Here is a 20,857-nt window from a genome sequence, read left to right on the forward strand (position 1 = left end):
ATGGTTTGGATCTGAGGCGTCCCCCAAGAGCCCATGTGTGAGATAACGCAGGAACGTTCAGAGGTGAAGTGATTAGAGTCAGAGAGTTGTAACCTCATCAGGGGATTAATCCACTGATATGGATTAACTGGGTGGTAACTACAGGCAGGTGAAGTGTGGTTGGAGGAGGTGGGTCACTGGGAGCATGTCTTTGGGGTTTATATTTTGTCCCTGGTGGATGGAGCACTCTCTCTGCTTCCTGGTGGCCATGTCCTGAGCTGCTTCCTCTGCCACACACCCTTCCACCATGATGTTCCGCCTCACCTCGGGCCCAGAGCTCTGAAGTGGCCGTCTATGTACTGAGACCTCTGAAACGGTGAGGTAAAATAAACTTTTCCTCCTCTAATTGTTCTTGGCGGATATTTTGGTCACAGTGACAACAAAGCTAACTAAACACATTGCCTTCACCTGGGTGGTTTCTTGTCATCCTAAAGCACCAAGTATAAGACAAGATCACTTTCAAATTCATCTTTGTTTTGGGCAGTGCTGGGAATCAACCCCAGAGTCTTGAGCATGCTAAGCAAGCATCAAAATGTATCCTACATTGACTCCTGTATTCATTGTTGACTTTTCATTACCACATATACCATGAAGGGAACAAATTTTTAATCTAATGTAATAAATGTTTATTATGGACTATATGTCTTCAGCCTTTGACCAACCCAGCCACATGCTGGTGGTGTTCCCACAAGGCATCTAGTTTATCCCGCTCCCCTAATATCTATATATCTGTATTTCTGCCCCATTTCCCCCCCCCCAACATTTTACTATGAAAGCTTCCAGACACACAGAAAGATTGAAAGAATTGTACAGTAACTATCCCTACCAGCCAGTTTCTATCTTGTTGGTATTTTGCTATCTTCGCTTTATTATACATCCTTCCATCCATTCACCTGTTGATCGTCTTGCATTTGGTGTGTTTCAAAGTAAGCCACTCACATTGGTACTCTGCAGCCTCAACACCTCAGCATGGACATCATTAACCAGAGTTGCCTGTTTGTTTATGAGTTTTGTGGTTTTGATTATTTGTTTTGTTTTTTCAGGTTTTGTTTTAGAGGTAAAAATTACTTGCCAGTGAATCATACCAATCTTTTAAAAAATATTTTTCTTAGATGTTGAGGGACCTTTATTTTATTCACTTATTTATATGTGGTGCTGGGAATCACACGTGTTAGGCAAGGGCTCTACCACTGAGCCCCAGCCCCAGCCCAGAATCCTACCAATCTTAGGAGTAATGCTGGATGAGTTCTGACGGTGCATGCGCTGGTGCTAGCCGACCCCCACCCACCAAGTTCCCACCGCCCTCTGAAATCCTTCCTGCCCCTGCCAGCCAGCTCATGCCCTGTCCAGCTCAGAGGTGACCACTGTTCTGAATATTTTCACCACAGATTTATGCCTTTTTTTCTTCCATTTTTAAAAACTGTTTTCTATGTCATCTCAGACCCCAGTTAGAAATAGGTAGAATATACATTTTAAATAAATTAGATAACTGAATGGACCAGTTTAATAAATTAAATCTACATCATCTCCAAAAATGAAAAAATATTTTTTAAAGATAACAGAAGAGTTTTGTAGAAACTGATATTCTCATATAAATCTTGGAATGTAAATTGGTGCAATATTTTTAGAGGATGATTTAGGAACAAAAAATGTTAAATCTTGGTGATGCTTTTAATCTAGTGATATAATCCCCACTTTGGGGACTTTAAAGACATAACTAGAGATATACTGAACTATACAATGATATTCTTCATCACACTATTTATCATAACAAAGAGTTGAAAGGAACCAACACAAAGAATTATGATATTCATACAAGGAGGAATATATTCTAAAGACAAAGAGAACTTCAAAGAACTAATAAAACTTACTTAGCAGATTTATTCCGGCAGTTCCATTTTCATTATAATTCTGAAATTATTTCATGTTTATTGCAGAGTAAAACAAATGAACAAACATATAAATATAATTAAAGAATAAAGATTTTAAATATAAAAGAGATACAAATACATAAGTAATGGAAAGCCTTGTAGTGTTAAATTTTAATTAGAAATATTGCTGTGGATTCATGGTTTTTTAAAATACATAATTCTAATTCATTCCAACAGAAGGACTTAGAAACCCAGCCACTCCAGTGGCAATGAACACACCTAGCACTTTGTAAATAGCATTTTCAACTAGAAGGAACCAGAGCTTGAGAAATAACTGACTCCAGGTCTGAGGCACATAGTCTGTCTGACTATGATATTTTATTGTACCAGAAACCAAAGAAGAACTCAAAGACTCACCAAAAGCTACCTTCAACAGACTCTCACCACGTTGAGCTCAACTTGAGCAACAAAAATTTGATGAGATAACTGAATGAAAAATATCCTTGAGACCACAATATTAATTTGTTAATTGATTAATAAGAGAAAAAGAGGAAGAGAAGAAGGGAAAGCACTTATTTAGAGAAGGATGCCAGTTAATAATTGTAGAAGAGATGCAGAATTAGAAAATCATCATTTTGCTGCCCCAGGGTAAATTAGCAATTCAGGCAAAGCACATCAAAAGATGCTAAAGTCATTGGGTGAGAGATACTGTTTAGAAATAGGCCATTCAGCAAGTGTCAAAGAATCATCCCACAGACAACTTGCCAGCTACACTGGAGGATGTGCTAGAGAATCCTGACCATCCATCCACCTTATCCTGGAGATCAAACAGCATTAGCAATATTAGGACCACCTAGCAGGCAGTTAATGTGAATAGTGCAAAGAAAGGCACCATCTGGGCGTGGTGGTGCACACCTGTAAACCCAGCAGCTCAGGAGGCTGAAGCAGGGGAATTCCAAGTTCAAAGCCAGCCTCAGCAACTCAGCGAGACCCTGTCTGTAAGTAAAATATTTAAAAGGGCCGAGATGTGGCACAGTGGTTAAGTGTCCCTGGGTTCAATTTTTGGTACCAAAAAAAAAAGAGAAAAAGAGAAAGGTACCATATCACCTATAAAATATTCATACCCACAATGATTAACCTGAATTTCATTAAGAGGGAACAAATACAGAAAATAAGACATTCTATGAGGCAGCTGGCTGGATGGTAAAAATCCTGAAAAAGAACGAAAGGTCAGAGAACTACTCTAGATCAGAAGACGAAAGGGATGTAATGACTGCATGCTAAAAAGATATCTTGGGGACAATTGGGTTTGAATATGCTCTGCATATTAGATAACATTATGAAACTATTAAAGTTTCTTAGGTACGATAATGGTGTTGTGGCTTTGTAGGAGAATGTCTGCTTTGATAGGAGATGCATGCTGAGGTATTTAGGGCCACTTTGGAGTATGGCCACTTAGAAATGATTCGGAGAGAGAATAGAGAGAGATGGAGCAAATTGACAAGATTTTTTAAAAAGGTGTTATTTATATTGTTTTTTATTTATGCTATCTTCTCTATAGATTTGAAAATTCTCAACATGGGTGGAAAAAAGTATAGGAAGGTATTTATTGCTGCAGCGTATTTCTAAGTGGAGCAGTATAAGTGGTACAATTTTATTTTGTAAGAAAAATAATATAGCTATGCATAATAGTATACATCCAGGTAATGCTGGCTGCTATAACAAAGGGACTAAAAATGCACTGGCTCAGTCAAGGCAGAAGTTTATTTCTTGCATATGACAGTCCTGGTTGGATGACCTCGGCAGGCTGCTCTTCTCTGTGGAGGCTTCCAGGGACTCAGGCTGCTGTCTCCAGCGTGTGACTTTCCAAGCTGCCGTTCCAGCTCACAGGAAGGGGGCAGGCAGAGGTCCAAGGCCAGAGATTTTCTCTGAAGCAGACTGCACACATCTCTTCCACTCATAGTCCCCTAGTGAGACCTTCCTCCGAAGGCCACACTGCCCAACAGGCTGAAAAATTCAGCGCTAGGTGGGCAGCCACATTGCAGCTTTGACTCCTGTAGCTTTAGCAGGGATTTCGGTTGGAAAGCTAGTATCTCCATCACGGTCATAAAAAGGGCCTGAAAGAATACAGACCAACCTGTTAGCAGTTTCTATTTCAAGGTCAAAGGATTTTTGAATGTTCTAATTTTCTTTTTTTTTTTTGGTGTGGTGTGTGTGTGTGTGTGTGTGTGTGTGTGTGTTACTGGGGCTTGAACCCAGAGTGCTTTACCACTAAGCTACATACCCGGCCCTTTTTTATTTTTATTTTTTTTTAATTTTGAGACAGGGTATTGCTAAATTACAGAGGCTGACCTTGAACTTGGGATCCTCCTGCCTCAGCCTCCTAGGTCACTGGGATGACAGGCATGTGCCACCTCACCAAGCTTAAAATTTCTTTTTTTATGCTTGTTTTTAATTTTCTCCTATAAGCATGCATTTCTTCAGCAATAGAGAAAATAATTATACTTTTAAAAAATAAACCATTGAACTATAGCAATGCATGCATACCTATGTTTATAGCAGCACAATTCACAATAGCCAAACTATGGAGCCAGCCTACATGTCCGTCAGTGAATGAATGGATAAAGAAAATGTGGTATATATACACAAAAGAGTTTTATTCAGTCATAAAGGAGGATGAAATTATGTTATTTGCAGGAAAATAGATGGAATTTGAGAATATTATGTTAAACAAAATAAGCCAAACTCAGATTGGAAGCTAGAGAGGAAAAAAGAAAAGAGGAGGGAGCAGAACTCATGAAAATTGAAGGAAGATCAGTAGAGCAGAGGAAAAGGGACCAGGGCAGGGAGGAGGAAGGGAAAGTATTAATACTGGGGGATGATATTGGCCAAATTAGATTGTTATATTGTGTGCATGCACAAATATATAACAACAAATCCCATCACCGTGTACCACTATACTGCTCCAATAAAAAAAATAAGGAAAAAATAAACCACTGAAACAACAGAGGAATCATTTAGCTGGCAATTTTGCAGGATGCTTTGTTTTCTTCCTCCAAAAGAAGCCAAGTGCCACTTTAAGGTACCACTTTAAGCATTTTTTTCTACTCAGAAACCCCCAGATGAACTTGATTCACTATCACATTGATCCTCAAACCTTCGGGAATCTCAGAGTTCCCCACAAGCAGACCCTCGGCCCACCCCCTCTACCCCGGACCCTGGACTGACTGGCCAGGAACCCTAGCGAGGTGGCTCCACTCACGCTCACCTTGGCTCACCTGTACCTGCAGCCTTGCTGATTCCTACTCATGCTTCACGTCCCAGCACATACCATCAGCCTCGCTTGAGTTCTCAACATTTCTCAGGAATTTAAATGGCCTCGAGAATTGGTGTGGCCCAGTTTGTCACTTGATTAAACGTGGTTTTGCATTTGGCTACTAAGGCATTACTGGTTTCCATGCTCCTTCGCGGTGCCCGGCGCTCAGTTGAAGACATAGTTGAAGCGAAGCTTCTCATCGCCTTCCGTGTTTCACGACCTCTTATTTTGAGTAGGCAGCATTTTCTTTCTTTTTTTTTTTTAGTATTTTTTTTAGTTGTAGATGGACTCAATACCTTGTTTCATTTATTTATTTTCATGCGGTGCCGAGGCTCGAACCCAGTGCCTCACGCCTGCCAGGCAAGCGCTCCACCACTGAGCCCCAGCCCCAGCCCATAGGCAGCATTTTTGAGGAAGACCTCATATTGCTCAGAGGCTCCTCTCAGCTTCAAAGGAGAATAAAAATTCAAATGAAGATGAAGGTCACATACATCGTAGCAAAACCATATCTGAAAAATACCTAACTCCAGGGCAATCTTGTTGTGGTACTAAGCACTACATTTTAGTGTTCAAATATTTAAAAACCAACCATTTTCTGACCACATACTGCTTCTTTACCTACTGCCCACCGCACAGAACCCATCCCTGCTACACCCGGAGAAATATCACACAGGTGTCCCCAGTATTAAGAAACCTAAAACACGTCACCTGTGTCGACTGTGACCTCTGCAGCACACCAATGGTTAACGTGCACTAGAGGAAACACCTAACAGGCATCAGAAAATACGCCTTGCTTGCCACTTCCACAGCCCCTGCTCTGAGGGTCACCCAGTGGGCAGTCCGTAGTGGGATGGAGAGTAATTGCAAAGCGAGTCCTAAAGGCACACACATACTCCGCTTCCAAGAGCAGACCCAACGGTGGCCAAATATTAGCGAGATTTTAATCACTGAGGCCACTCAGGAGAGGGTCCCAGATGGGTCATTCCAACCTTCCAGCATGTGACTCAGAAGACTGCAGGCAGCAGAGAGTTCTCTAGAGAACCTGATGCCATATAGTTATGCATATGGCCGCCCAGCTGACTCCAAAAAGCATCTTGTGGCAAAATGGAGAGCAAGAGCGTTCAGGTTGACCCGAGTATCGCCCGTCCTCCCCTGGCAGCCACGACCGTCGGTGGAAGGACAAATAAACCTAAGTGTGATTCAGGTGGGGAGGACCCAAGCCCAAAGAAACCAAAAAGGCTGTTGACCTCTGTTCTCTATTGTTGTTCCATTTTATGGTTCTGGTAACCTCAAAACGTCCTGCAAACACGTGAAACCTTTTGCTGCTCTTAGTCTTCCTTCTGGACAAAAGACAGTCTAGCCTGCTTGGTGCTGCAACGCCACTCTGGGTACAATACCACTCTGAAGAGCATGCTCTGTACTTCTTTGCTATGTAAAGCTACCCATCCTATCCAGAGTGCTCTTCACGCAAGCCGTCCTCAATTCCCTAAGGCATTTTTTGTGTATGCAGCACAACTTGAATGTGGACTTTGGGGACAGCGCTCTGAAGGTATCATTTGTGTACATGGTCCCTGGTCAACCTTCTCGTGTCGCAGTTTGACTGCCGAGGTTCCCTTCCTTGATGACACCGTTTCGCAATCCTATAAGACTAAGTTTGTTTCAAACGTAAGAAAGACACACTCTTTCCCTGGCACCAGCCTGACGCCACCCTTCGCCTCTTCCCCCTTCTTCACGGAAAGTCATGCCCTGATCCACACTGTGTCCTAAGATCCCCCCAGCTCAGCCTTACCCTGCAAATACCCCCAGCGATACCCAGCAAAACTGGGTTTCAGGCACATCAGTCAGCGCTCAGCAGCACCCTTGGGGAGAGACGGCTGCAGCCCATCAGCCCAGAATCAATTTCCTGGGTCTTGGAAAGGAGCCACCAAACGAGTTGGAAAATAACTTCAAGTCTTTTCTGTCCCTGTCTACTCGAGTCTGCGTGTCCTCGATCGGCTGTGTTGGTCACCTCACCCTTTTATGCTCAATATTGGTTCATCCCAGTTTTCAAAACTCTAGTCCTCACATTCCCAAGGAGATGCATCCCACTCCCCCACCCCTGTGCCTCCATCTTGCAGGAGCTCGCCCTTGAACCATTAGGGCATTTCTAAGTCCTCACCTGAGTGCCTGTTTCCTTAATTAATCATGCCTCTTCTTTTCCCATTGTGACTCTTTCTCTGATTTTTTTTTTTTGTTTTGTTTTGTTTTGTTTTTGGTACCAGGGATTGAACCCAAGGGTGCTCAACCACTAAACCGCTCCCCCCCCCAGCCCTTTTTTATATATTTTATTTAGAGACCAGGTCTTAAGTTGCTTAGGGTCTCACTAAGTTGCTAAGGCTGGCTTTGAACTTGTGATCCTCCTGCCTCAGCCTCCCGAGCTGCTGGGATTACAGGCATGAGCCATTGTGCTCAGCTTTCTCTGAATTTTTGAAACAGCTGAGCCCTGGGCAGAGCAATGTATTTACTTTATTATGTATGATGCCAGAAGGGCAAGTAGGGGATCTTTGGGAAGTCTTAAATGCAAAAATAACAATACTCCAGAAAAAAAAAAAAAAAGGACGGATTGAGTTAATAACTTATTCTAGGCAAAATGGCTTTATCAAGGTCTTTATCAAATTCTCAATATTAAACCATGTAGGATGTAGGTTGGATTTTTTGTTGTACTTTGTCATTTGGTGGGGTTTGTTGTTGATGTTATCATTGTTTTAGGCTTTGACTCTGAACGATAGAGCTAGTTTTCTTCTAAAAGAAATAGCAACATGCTGCTGCCTCCACCTCCACGTGACATTTCAACTCAGGAACATATGGAGAAGAAACGAAAACTGTAATTTTCAAAATTATAAGAGGAAAATACAGGTTTTAAAAATCAACTTTAAGTCAAAAAACTTAATTATTGCTTGTTCGATAATCTCTAAATATTATCAAATGTTTGCTCTTAGAGCTTTACTGTCTGAAAAAAATGCACATTTCTTAAGACTGAAGGAATTTCAACTGGCTATTTATGACTATAATAAATTATATGGTCTGCAGAAAAAAGAAAAAAAAAAAAAACAAACAAGAGTGCCATAGAGGAACAGGACCCACCTCCCTGTTCGTCTCTCTTTGGAATAGGCGAAATCCAATAGGGGTTTTCACTGGGGGCTTTGGCTTTGGTTTCAACAGTGGGTGGTTAGTGTTTAGTAGTCAGCTTGTTACTTTTAAAGGTGGTCGAATGTGAATAACTAATTGTAAAAACCAACATTTACGTGGCCCTTACTGTCTTATTTGTACCTAATACTTGCTAAATGCATATCTTATCTCATTTAATCTTCATGAAGCCACCAAAAGGTAGATATTGTTCATGCATGAGAAAATCTGAGACTTGGAGAGAAAGGAAAAAAAAAAAAAAAAAAAAAACCCAGTCACACAATTATTATGTGCCAAAGGTAAGATTTGCTCCCAGGGAGCTGGGCGCCTGAGTTTTAAATACCACACTTTATTGCCAGAATGAGCTGCAACTTCTCCCACCAAAAAATCGTCCTCCCCAGAGGGGACAATGGGTTTTCAGGAGAGAGTAGAGGAAAATGGCTGGGGACATGAGTGAGGACAGAAGAAGCCGAAATGTCCTGCTTAAGATTGCTCAACGAGGCGAGCAGGAAAGGATCCATTAGCACATTCCTAAGAATTACTGGTCTGGCCACTGTGACTTCTGTCTCCATCTGACCAAGTCACACACTTCTGGTGGCAATTTCTGGACTCTTAGGAATGCTTACCACCTGGAAGTAAGGGTGATTGGGAACCAGGAAACGGAGAAGGATGTGCTTCGAAAACAGGTGCACAACCTCCCCTAGCAGGCGTGGTTTGATTGGCCAAGCCCCCTCTCACCTCTGTGAGCTCCTGGAGGCTCAAGGTAATGATGGGTGAAGGAAGGATAAACGGGGCTTAACACACACCCAATAAAGAGTTGTTTGGCCAACTCCTCCCAATTCCCCACTGCCTGGGGGCAAGCAAAGAATTCCAGCCCTGACTCGGGGTGAGGGGGTGGATCCACTAACATTAGCAGACACCTGCTCCTGATGCTCCAGCGCAGGTGTTGCAAGTCTTAGCCTGGAGCATCTTTCCTGCCTTTATGCTCACTGGAAATAAAAGATTGAAATGCCGGCTGCTGGGTAAGCAGCCTTCCTGGCCATCTAAAGTAAGCGAGCTGTTCGTGTTGGAGAGATTCTGCCCCATGTTCATTGCTGCTCTGCTTGGAACCCGAATCCCAGCACTGTGTCTTCCATCACCTGCTTACAATGACAGTCTTAGGCATCATAACTAAAATTTGCCCACGCTTCCTTTTCTGAGAATAGAGGACTCATCTCATGCTCAGAAATGACCTAATGTTTCATCTTAGACATTTCAGAATAATTCTCAAGGATTTCTATTAAGTCACACAATCAAAAGGGGAAAACGGCGAAACAATCAATTCATTATGTCTTGTCCTCTTCCTGTCCCTTTATCTCAGGGTGGTCTGTTTTCTGAAAAATATATGGAGTAACAATAATTATTTGGCTGAAGTCCGTATCCAAACTCTACATTTACACACATGATGTATTGCCTTGGAGCATAATGATCTGTCTACCTGTGGATTTATAGAGCCTTTGTATAGCAGACTGACAAGTAGAGGACTTTTTAGAGTTTAGTTTGTCTTACGTTGCACCCAATAATTCAAAGCTATTTGGAATATTTTCCTGAGTCAGGAGCCGGTGACACAACTGTCCATGAGAACCATGAGCACGGTCGATACAAATTGCAGCAGCTGGGGAGGTGCTGGGGACACTCACTAACTTCCCATGTCTGCCGAAGTCCACATTTACAGAGAGCGTTCCAGTACTGGACGAATGTGCAATGTAGGGGAACACCCTTAGAGGTGGGGGTGGAGTGACCCTTGGGATTTTGTTTGGTGCACAGCATCTGGCCTATCCAATCTTGCTACTACCAGGTCCTAAAGCCCTCAGGCTGTATTTAAATCACCCTGGACGACCAGGTTTCTGATAGTCATTTATATTGTTGTCACCATTTCTTTGGTGGGTGTAAATGTGGAAAAGTATAAAACTGTTGAATGCCTGGATAATTTTTATCATATCTGCCAGGCTGTGTTGAGATATTCTGACACCACAGGAATCATGATTTGTCCATGCATAGATTTATACTGACTTTTTTATAGAAGACTGACAAGGAGGAGACTTTTTAAGATTCATCTGTCTTACACTGCACCCAATAATGCAGAATATTGAAACTGGGGTCTGATTTAATCAGTCTCCACCACACTATCACAATTTCCTCTTCTTGTCAAGTATATGATTAACATAAGGAACATCTTCCTCACCCACCCCCAAAGTAGTTCAAATAACAAACTGCAAGAAATTTAAAAGCACTGGTTTTGTTTTGTTTTTTCTCCTTTCATAGTATCTTTCAACATGAGCTACTTATTGGTCATCAAATTACTTATGGGTCAGAAATGCATTCTTTTTATAATGACTCAGAAATTCAGTCTTATCATAGTTTTACAAAATAACCTCATTAACTTTGCCATTATTTCTAAGTTGATACTCCCAAAACAAAACTCACTAACAAAAGGGTTCATTGAACATGGCAGGATCTTCAGCATTATTGAGAGAGGACTCCCTACGTTGTCCTCAGTTCTTTTTTCTTTACTTAGCAAAGGTGACCTACTTGGCCATTGACACTCAGACATCTTTCATTTTTGGTAGAGCTCTGGTGAGGAGGATTCTCTAGCTGAATCAAGATCATCTAGCAAGATATGTGGGATTAAGTGTGAATCCAAACTTCCAGCAATTGACCAAACATCAGTCAAGCAAAAACATAAAAGTACTATGACTTCAAGGAAACCCGAGAAATCAGAAACCACCAAATCCTCTTCAGGTGAGTGTCTGGTTTATTGAAATTCACAACTTCTGAAAATCCCTGCCTTCACGATCACAACAATCAAATTAGTGGTGTTGGTTAAACCTGGTGTTTTCCAAGTGACTAATTTCTGTTTGGGAAGCTCAATGATCCTATGCGCATGGTAAATTCCACAGTAGACTATTAGGTCAAAGAGGCATGACGTATGCAAAGCGATGGTCTCCTTGCCAAGTTCTCCAGCCAATCATCTGCTTAGTGCGGAATTGCTGCCTTTACACCCTTTTGTGTGTGTGGTGGTGGTGGGGGGGGGGGGGCTAAAGACTTTTGGTCCCAGGTATCAAGTGATGACTCAGGCCAAAGGAGCTTTAAGCAATGGAATGGCTTAATTTATAGCTGAAAGGAAAACTAATAAAGTCCTCAGTCCTGGGTTTGTCCTCCCTGGGAGAAAAGGAAATCCTCCTTTTTTGCAATTTGGTAAAGAATTCACTCTTTCGCTGCCTTCAAATCACAGACTGGTCTTGTACTAGGGGCAGGAGTGACTTAACAGTGTTCAGAAGGGAGTTAAAATTGTCAGAAAGATTAGAATCCTTTGGATTCACCCCCATCAAAGCCAACATCTATAGGACAAATTTGACCCCTCCGGGAACCAGTGTAATTTGGGGTAAGTAGGCAGAAAGTTCTGCCTTCTGGGAAGGGATCCAAACGAACTGCCTCAGAATTCGTAAATAACTGCAATTCATTAAAATCCAAATCACAGCGACTCCTAATCCTAAATAGCGTCTGTCATGCATCCACCCGTCCAGTTAAATCTTAATGCATTTTTAGAAAATGTCAGCTTTCACTCAGATTAACCACCCACATTTTATTTCTCTAACGAAGTAAAAGCCAAATTGACTTTTTTTTTTTTTTTTTCTTTTTGTGGTGCTGGGGATCAAACCCAGAGCAAGTACTCTACCACTGAGCTGTACCCCAGCCCTCAGATCCATCTCTCTAATAATGTCCTCTCAGGCAAAGCTTCATCTCTTGTTCCTTATTTAATCAGGGAAAAGTAACACCATAGTTAATTTCTCATTTTAAGACTTTAATAGGAATTAGGCTCTTCATTCAACTGTTTTAAGGCTGAAATAAAGCAGATGGGGTCATGCTGCAAATATTTCAAAACATGAGTTATAATTTATTGAATTGAAGATTTCTTAATTGAAAATTTTTTAGTATAAGTTTAAATAATGTGATTCCACTCAATCAATATGACTTTTTGCCTTCTTGCTAAAACCTGGTATCTGTTTGCTTTGTCATCTCTGGAGAAAAACCATTCAAATGAACTGTTGAAGCTCACTTGATGATTTAGTTTGTCTGATTAATACAGATGTTTTTCGAATTGTGCAAACTCCATATGGAACTTAGAGCATAGACAAAAAGAGGGAATTAATTCTCTTTCCAGTCTATAAAACATCAAATTTGAAGAATTACCAGACTGAAAAACACCAAGGTTTAAGCAAGAAAGCCAAATTGGCAAAAGACTTCTTTTTCATCAAATGAGGGATGTCACTTGTAGTAAATTATTTACAAACTGCCAGCTTCATCATCATGTTATGGCCCGAGCTTACGTCCAAGACCCATGCAGCTGTGCGCTGGACAGGAACCGGCGGCTGTCTGTCCAGCACAGCAGTCCTCGAGATGGTCTGGGTTGATCCAGAAGCTGGCTAAAAGCAAAGCACACTGGTGTGTTACCATCCATTCATCTGCTCGTTTCCCTCACATGGACTCACCCTTGGCGTTCCCAATTAGCTTAGTGAAATGGGAACCTAGAACTGTGGCAAGAATTTAAGCTAAGTCTGTTCAGGAAAAGTCAAGCTGCGTGTGGCGACGATGCGAACAATTGAGGCAAATGCTCTGCTGTTACAGAAAAAGAGGAGTTGGTTTCTGAATTATCTGGACACTGACCTGATCAACTAGCTGAATGCAGTTGCCTGCTTCATTTCCGTAGAGAAATATTTCCTAAAGTGTTTTGGGGGGTGACCCCAAGTTGGCAGTGCAAGGCCCGACCTCCTTTCCATGTCAGACCTGAAGCACCAAACACAGTGAAATCCCTCTGTGTGACATCTGCCTAAAAGGCCAGCCTTCCTTCCATACTGTGTGAGCCCAGGCTGTTCCCTGATAAGAGGGTGTAGCTGGGAACTGTGGCTTGCCTTACCATAACTCTGGGACGATAATCCATCCCCCTAGGACCTAGTGAATGCACTCCACAGATTCATAACCATGAAGGCACCAGATTCTTACTGTTCTTCATACTCTATCCAAAGGAGGTCACACATTTAAGTTCAACTATTTCTGGATTAGTTGACTTGTGATGCTCCTTGTTATCCCTCTCTGCGTGGTAGGGTGGGTGGCTGATGGGCAAGTTCTTTGGGAATTAAAATGTTTGTTTTAGCTGGATGCAGTGGTGCACATTTGTAATCCTAATGACTCTGGAGACTGAAGCAGGAGGATTGTGAGTTTGAGGTCAACCTCAGAAACTTAGTGAGACCCTATCTCAAAAAATTTAGAAGGGCAGAATTAAGGTCAGTAAACTATAGCAATACATGCAGACCCATGTTTATAGCAGCACAATTCACAATAGCCAAACTATGGAACCAAGCTACATGTCCATCAATAGATGAATGGGTAAAGAAAATGTAGCATATATACCCAATGGAGTTTTATTCAGCCATAAAGAAGGAATGAAATTATGTCATTTGCAGGAAAATGGATGGAACTTGGTAATACTCTGTTAAGCGAAACTCAGAAAGTCATAAGTCCTATGTTTTCTCTCAGATGTGGAAGCTAGAAAGGAAAAAGAAAGGGGGCAGATCTCATGAAAAGTGAAGGGAGATCTACAGAGTAGAGGAAGGCACCAAGGGGAGGCAAGAGGGGAGGGAAAGTGTTAATACTGGGGGATGATATTGGCCAATTTATATTGTCATATTGTGTGTATGCAGAAATATGTAACAATGAATCTCACTATTACATACAACTATAATGCACCAATAAAAATGGAAATAAAACAGATATATATGTATATATACATATATTCAAAAAATTAAAAAGGGCTTGGAGATATAGCTCTGTGGTAGAGTACCTCTGTGTTCAATTCCCAGAATTATTATTTTTTAGATGCTTGGGTAGCTTCTGGTCCCCATATCTTATTTGCTGTGCACCTTTTGGCAAGTAATTTCCCTGTGCCTCAGTTTCATCCTCTGTAAATGGGGGAGGGGTAAAAACAGATCCTACCTGCTGGGATTGCTAGAAAGAATCGGTGATAAGTATGTTCAGCCATTAGAATAGCCCACGACACTGTAACCACTTCACAAATTATAGCGTTATGATACCTCTCATGTGAAAGCAGCATTTGGCAAAGAAAAGAGAATAGGAAAACATTATCTTCCTTGTCTAAAGCTTGTCCCCACCTCCCTATTTTTTTCCCCTACAAAAATCGAAGATGTATTTTTTAAATCTCTGACATAAATGCAGATACGGATGCTTTCTCTACTCTCTTGAGTTTCCAAAGCAAAACACAAAATGGAAAAAGACAAATAATCAGGAATTATTCACCAAGTCAAAGATACGCTTTGTCTCCAAAAAGACATGGAAAATTCAGGCAGTGTGTCAAGACCCACTTGGGTCTGATGTGTAGTTGACGCAGAATCCTGGGTGAGAAATAAGCCTAGCAGAGTTGCATACATTTCAGGGCTCTATGTGGGTCAGTGAGATGCAGAGCAATCAGCAGGCTGAGCAAATGCAGGGGTGCAGGGATGATTGGGGAGCTACAGTGGCCTCCAATTCCTGCCTGCTCTGAAGACCTTTGCCAGCCTTGCCCTGGGTTGGAAAGGGGCCGCCTCTCCCTTCCAGGACATGGAGAGGCATCCAAAGGCCATTGTGCTGTGGGGTTCTGGCTCACAGAGCCCTGAAGTGCTCTCTACCCCAGGGCCAGGCGCATGGGAAGCCAGCGTGCCCTCTCCTGCTCTCTGTTCTCACCTGGAGCCTGGGCAGAACCCCAGTTATGTTTCAGGAAAACAGATCTGGATGGAGTCCTGAGAAGCTGCTTCCAAAATCTTGCCCTTTAAAACAAAGCCAAGTGTTCTGAAATTATCCTCACTTATTATTGAGTTCAATGTTAGTCATTACCAGATTCAGATCTGTAGGAGTGAGACCTAGTCTGCCTTACTGTAGCTTATCCTGAAGACGTGCTCTTGTAAAACTAAGCCAGAGTGGTGAATTCAAGTTTTAAAAGATAGAAATCTAAAATAACTGTGGTCTCTTTTGGATTGGGAAATATTTAAAGAGCAGCCTGGAAGAGGAATTTGAGGGCAAATTCTGAAATCTTCATAATTTGCCTTGCAAATAAATTCTATTGAAGTTTTTTCTCTGAAAGGCCAAGATGAATGGGTTTCCTAGCAAGTCCTCCTGGTGTCCAACAACCGTCCAAGCTAAAAACATCAGAAAAAAAAACAAAAAACAAAAACAAACAAACAAAAAACAATGTAAATGAGAGAATAATCATTTTTTTACAGAAATCCATAATTCCCAATCCATTTTTGCAAATGCTTCTAAGACAGAGGGGCTGGGAGGTATCACGGAGCCCAGAATGTGAAGTCTTGGCTCAGAATCCTGGCTCTACCACGTTATAGCCCTATAAATGTGAGCTGGCAACTTCTCAACTCAGTCTCCTCATCAGTAAAATGGAGTTACAGTATTGCTACTTCACCAGGCAGGTAGAAGAAGATGGGTGTCAACCAGGCTTTAGGTAAAGGTAGACCCTTAGTCCTCCCTCTGCTTCCAAAGCCTGCTTCTAACACCACCTGCCGTGCCAGGGCCAGGAGAGAAAACTGCTTGGGCAAAGCAGTTTGAGATGTGAGCGATGTTATAATTTAGTTATAAAAAACCTGGAAGTATTTGATCACTGAAGAAGGCATCCATTTACTGAGTACCTATGGGGATGTTAACAGATACAGTCAGCTGCTCCCCTGGCTCCTGTTCCCCACCCCGGGCGTATGAGACCAGGGCAAATTGGGTTTTTCATTCATCACTCATTCATGCAGTCCTTCATTCACTGCTGGGCCCTGGGGATAAAACACACAGGCCCCCGCCCTCCAGGGCCTCCCAGCCTAGTGGGCAGCCAGGACACCAACAGGGCAAACAGTGCAGCACTCACCCTGACCAAGGTAAGTCCTGAGAACTTGTGGGAAGGAGTGGACAAGGTGAGAATCCTGAAGGGGACAGGATTTAACCAGGTGAGGAGAGCAAGGAAGACGTGCCCAGCAGGAGGTGCTGAGCATGCCAGGCCTGGAGGAGAGAGAGGGACAGACAGGTGTCAAGGAGCTACAGATAGTCTAGGGTCTTGTGCTTCCATGCACTCCAAGACCAGGAGCGGAGGCATCACCTGAGAGCTTATTAGAAATGCAAACCTGAAGCCAGTGGCACACATCTGCAGTCACAGTGACTTGGGAGGCTGAAATGGGAGGATCACAAGTTCAAGACCACCTCAGCAACTTAGCAAGGCCCTGGGTAACTTAGTGAGACCCTATCTCAAAATTTAAAAAATAAAAAGGGCTGGGGAAGTGGCTCCATGGTATATTATCCCTGGGTTAAATCCCCAGTATCCATCAATCAGTCAAGCAATCAATCAAAGAAATGCAAACCTGAGTCCCCAACCTCGACATACTGACTAGGAATCTGCACCTAACAAGATCTCAGGGCTATTCAAATGCACATGTGAGTTTGAAAAGCTGTGGTATAGGGTCAGGCTGCATATTAGGAAGTGTAGAATATGAAATTGAGGCTCTACAGACCCAGGACCCCAAGGTCCTTGAATGACATGCTGAAGGCAGGGAGCATTGGTCATCCAAGGGGACTATGCAGGAAATGATAGAGTCGAACTGGGTTTTCAGTGTTGAATCTGGCCATAGCATGGAGCAGGGACCAGTTGGGAGGGCGAGAGCAGCCAGACCCAGTCAAGAGACCAGACCAGCCTTGCAGTTGACCCAGAGAAATGAGAAGGGCTTGACTAGGAGCAAAAGCAGAGAGAATAGGGAAGAGGACGTGAACTTGAGGAATGGTTAAGGAAGTAAGCCTGGCAGAACCTGGTTACTTGGAAGTCAGAATCAGGAAAAAAGGAATCAAAGAGAACTCAGGGATCTGGCCCAGAAAACTACGCCAATGGAGGCTGCCTTTGCCAAGGCTGAGAAAGCAAGAAGAGGGAGGGCCCCGTTCTGCGGCGGTGTCTTTGAGAAGCAGACAGGAGAGCGGGCGGAAATGCCAGGTCCCCAGGTCTGCTGTTCACCAGAGCAGTCCTGCTGCTCCTAGGAGCCCAGTGGCCTCAGCGAGTCAAGGGGTGCGAACTGCAAGAGGCCCCCTGCCAGGGTGGGTGATGGAGGAGCTTTGGGAGGTAAAAACAGTCAAAGGAAGAATGAAGGAAGACAACTGCCCAGAGAGAGAAATGAGGAGTAGGAACCACTGTGGGAGACACTGAGGAAGGAAAAGCAGGTTACATCTGTTTGAATCTGCCGCAAGACACTCCTGTCCCTCCACTGGACTGAGACCCTACACTTTATGTAATGGTTTTCAGCTGGATGACTACAATGATTTTTTTTTTTTTTTTAAGGTATTCATTTTAGAATCAGAATTGATTTTAGCTGCAACATTTCCCATACTTCTCTAGTGAATAGGGATCACCAGGGAGGTGCTTCGTTGAGACACAAATTCCTATTTCCCATCCTTGACCCAGAGTGTCTGTGTTAGTCAGCTTCATGCCACTAACAAAATCCCTGAGATAATTAACTTAGAAGGAGAAAAGGGTTATTTTGGCTCATAGTTTTATAGGTTCCAGTCTAAGGTTGGGGTAGACACATTTGCTTTGGGCCTGTGGTGAGGCAAAAAAAGCTCACTTTACGGCCAGAAAGAGAGAGAGAGAGAGAGAGAGAGAGAGAGAGAGAGAGAGAGAGAGAGAGAGGGAGAGAGAGAGAGAAGGAGAGGGAGAGAGGAGAGAAAAGAAAGAAAGAAGAGACAAGAAAAAGAAAGAAAGAAGAGAAAGAAGAAAGAGAAGAAAGATCAAGAAAGAAAGTAAAGAAAGAAAGGAAAGAAAGAAGAAATAAAGAAGAAGAAGAAAGAAGAAAGAAAAAAAAGAAAAGAAGGAAACTTGAAGAAAGGAAAGAAAGAAAGAAAGAAAGAAAGGAAAGAAAGAAAGAAAGAGGAAGGTGACCAGGGACCCACAATCCCCTTTGAGGGCACATCTTCAATGATCTATTAACACCAACCTGGGTACCAAGCCTGTAGCAAGCACGTGGACCTTTTGAGGACACTGATCCTAAGCACAGCAGCAACTGAATCTCCGAAACGGGGCTCTGCAAAAGTGCTTTGAACAAGCCCTACAAAGACCTCATCACAGAGGTGTGGGCAGCTGTCTCAGAGCCTTGCTTCTTAAACTTTAGTGTTCATGGGAAACACCTTGATGAAATGCGGGTTCTGACTCAGTAGGTTTGGGTGGGCTGAGAGTCTGCATTTCTAAGAAGCTCCCAGGTGATGTTCATGCTGCTCATCCAAGCACCAGCCTAGGAGAAGCGAGGCCAGAGAAAACACCTGTCTCATTTTGCAGACGAGGAAGCAGGTTCGGAGAAGGTAAGCAGTGGATTCAAGGTGACCGAGCTGGCTAGGGGCAGGCATGAGGGAGTCGCTCTGAATCATGACTCCACAGGCGCCCAGGTTCTGCCTCCAGAGAAATTGGCAGTTAGAGCATGAGGTTCGTGTTCAAGTCATTAATTTCACTTGGACACCTCTCTTGTCCACCTGCCTTTCCCTCCTTGACTCTCCTCCCTCCCATGCTCCCACCAGGATCTCTCTGCTGCTTTCTCTTTTCCCAAGCTTCCCCTCTGTAGTGGAAAGGCCAGACCAGGGCATGACCACAGCCTCCTGCGCGGGGGCAGCTGGAGCTGGAGATGGGGGAGAGCAGGCCGCCATCTGCCGCCGCCGGAACAGCGTGTTAGACGGGCTGTGGGGGATGAGGGAGGACTGAGCCTTCCACATGGCTGCCTCAGGATGTTCAGGAACTTGCTGGGGAATAACTTGCCTACATCTGCCAGGGCTGCCCGAGACTCTTGGCTGGAAAGGGGTGTGAAGGTGATGCCTCTCTCCTTGGTTAACTCCTGGGTGAGTCAGAGCTAGGCGCGGAGGCTCCTGGGCAGGAGCCAGGCCTGCTGTGCCCGCCACACCTGGAGGCCCCACTCCCACCCCTGAAGAACCATTTTTGAGTTTTGATTCATTCACAGACTTTTTTAATGTCCTTTCCCACCTCGAGTGCTGCTTCCTGATTGCTCTTTTTCTTTTATGCAGGTGACAGCAGCGAGCACCCCCTGTTCTGTGTTGAATATTCCCCTTTCTGCTCCGTCTTTGCTTTCTCTCCCGTCATGCAGCCCAATACCAATTACTGCTGCCTCCTCCTGCCACTAGTGCCACCGGCCTCCCCAGCAGCCCAGGGGTCTTCCTCTTCCCCGCCTCCGACTGTCCTTCCCACCTATGCAAACTCCTCTTTCACTCCCACCTCAAGTCCCACACCCGGGTCTCCAGCATCCCTCTGCTACTTCCCTGTCTCCTGCCCAACTCCAGCTGAAACACCTGTGCTGTGCATGTCCGGCCCCAGAAGGCCCAGTAAAATTTACCTCATGTGGTAAGTCGCCCCTGGCAAGGCACACAGCACAGAGGAGTCAGGGAGGAGGGAACATCAGGCTCCCAGAAGGCAGATGACAGGAGAGGGGCCAGAACAATGCCATGAACAATACCAGGAAGTGTGGTGTGCAGGGGAGCAGGAAGACTGGACAACGCTGCTGCTTACTTTGGGCTCAGCTTCCTCTAGCGTTAAAGAAGTGAACAACCAATAAAATCCCATCATCTCTGGAGACTCTCTTGATTTCTTAACTCCCGTGTCGGGCACTCTTTGGAACATCACCACCAGAAACCCAGCAGGCTCTGCTGTGTCTAATCAAACCCTTGGCCCTATGAATAAGCAGCCACTGAGGCGGCCCCGAGAGGGTGGCACCAGGCAGGTCCTTCTGAAAACACACACTGGAACTGAAAGCCCGTCCAGACCACGCTGAGGAGGGACAGATTGAAAGGCTCAGTCAGTGTTGACATTCCTTCTCCTGCCTACTTATTAGGCATTGCATTTCCTAAAATCAAAAATCCCACCTCCTGCGTTCTAAAATAAAACATATTTATGGTACATAATTAAGCCTTAATTAAGATCTCCTCTGGGTGTGTGAGACAACATACATTTCCAGCAGACTCAAATAGGCAAATAGATGTGACCTGTTATTTGTGACTGTATAGAAAGCTGCCTATTACACCAGGTCAACACTGGCTCTTATAATTACACTGTAATTCTTCTCATGATCCAAAGGGAGCAATCACCTTTTCAAAGCAAGATCTCCTAGATGGAATCCCAGCAGCAGCACCTAGGCACCAGGAACCCTGGTCAAGGTAGCACTGGGCAAGGATAAGGGTTCAGGAACTGTTTTTTCCTCTTTCTTTTCAATTGTGTTTGTCAGGAACCGTGTCTGTGTATGGCCAGTGATGTGAGGCAACTGAACCATTATCAAGTGCATGGAATGGACATATAGAGGTGGATGGACTTGGTTCTCAGTTGTGAGGGTCTTGAATATATATGAGACTTCTA

At 43.7% G+C, this 20,857-nt stretch overlaps 1 protein-coding gene across 3 annotated transcripts in view; it reads left to right on the forward strand.

Annotated features, from left to right (window-relative positions):
* Positions 1–20,857, forward strand: part of MARCHF10 (membrane associated ring-CH-type finger 10) — an 86,027-nt gene that overhangs the window by 26,430 nt on the left and 38,740 nt on the right. For all 3 annotated transcript variants that reach the window (XM_079134979.1, XM_079134981.1, XM_079134980.1), the window contains exon 4: positions 11,001–11,172. In XM_079134979.1, coding sequence (XP_078991105.1) covers positions 11,001–11,172 — 172 coding nt within the window. The remainder of the gene's footprint in view (positions 1–11,000; positions 11,173–20,857) is intronic.

This window comes from Sciurus vulgaris (assembly GCF_902686455.1).
Source record: "Sciurus vulgaris genome assembly, chromosome: 3".
Lineage (NCBI taxonomy): Eukaryota > Metazoa > Chordata > Mammalia > Rodentia > Sciuridae > Sciurus > Sciurus vulgaris.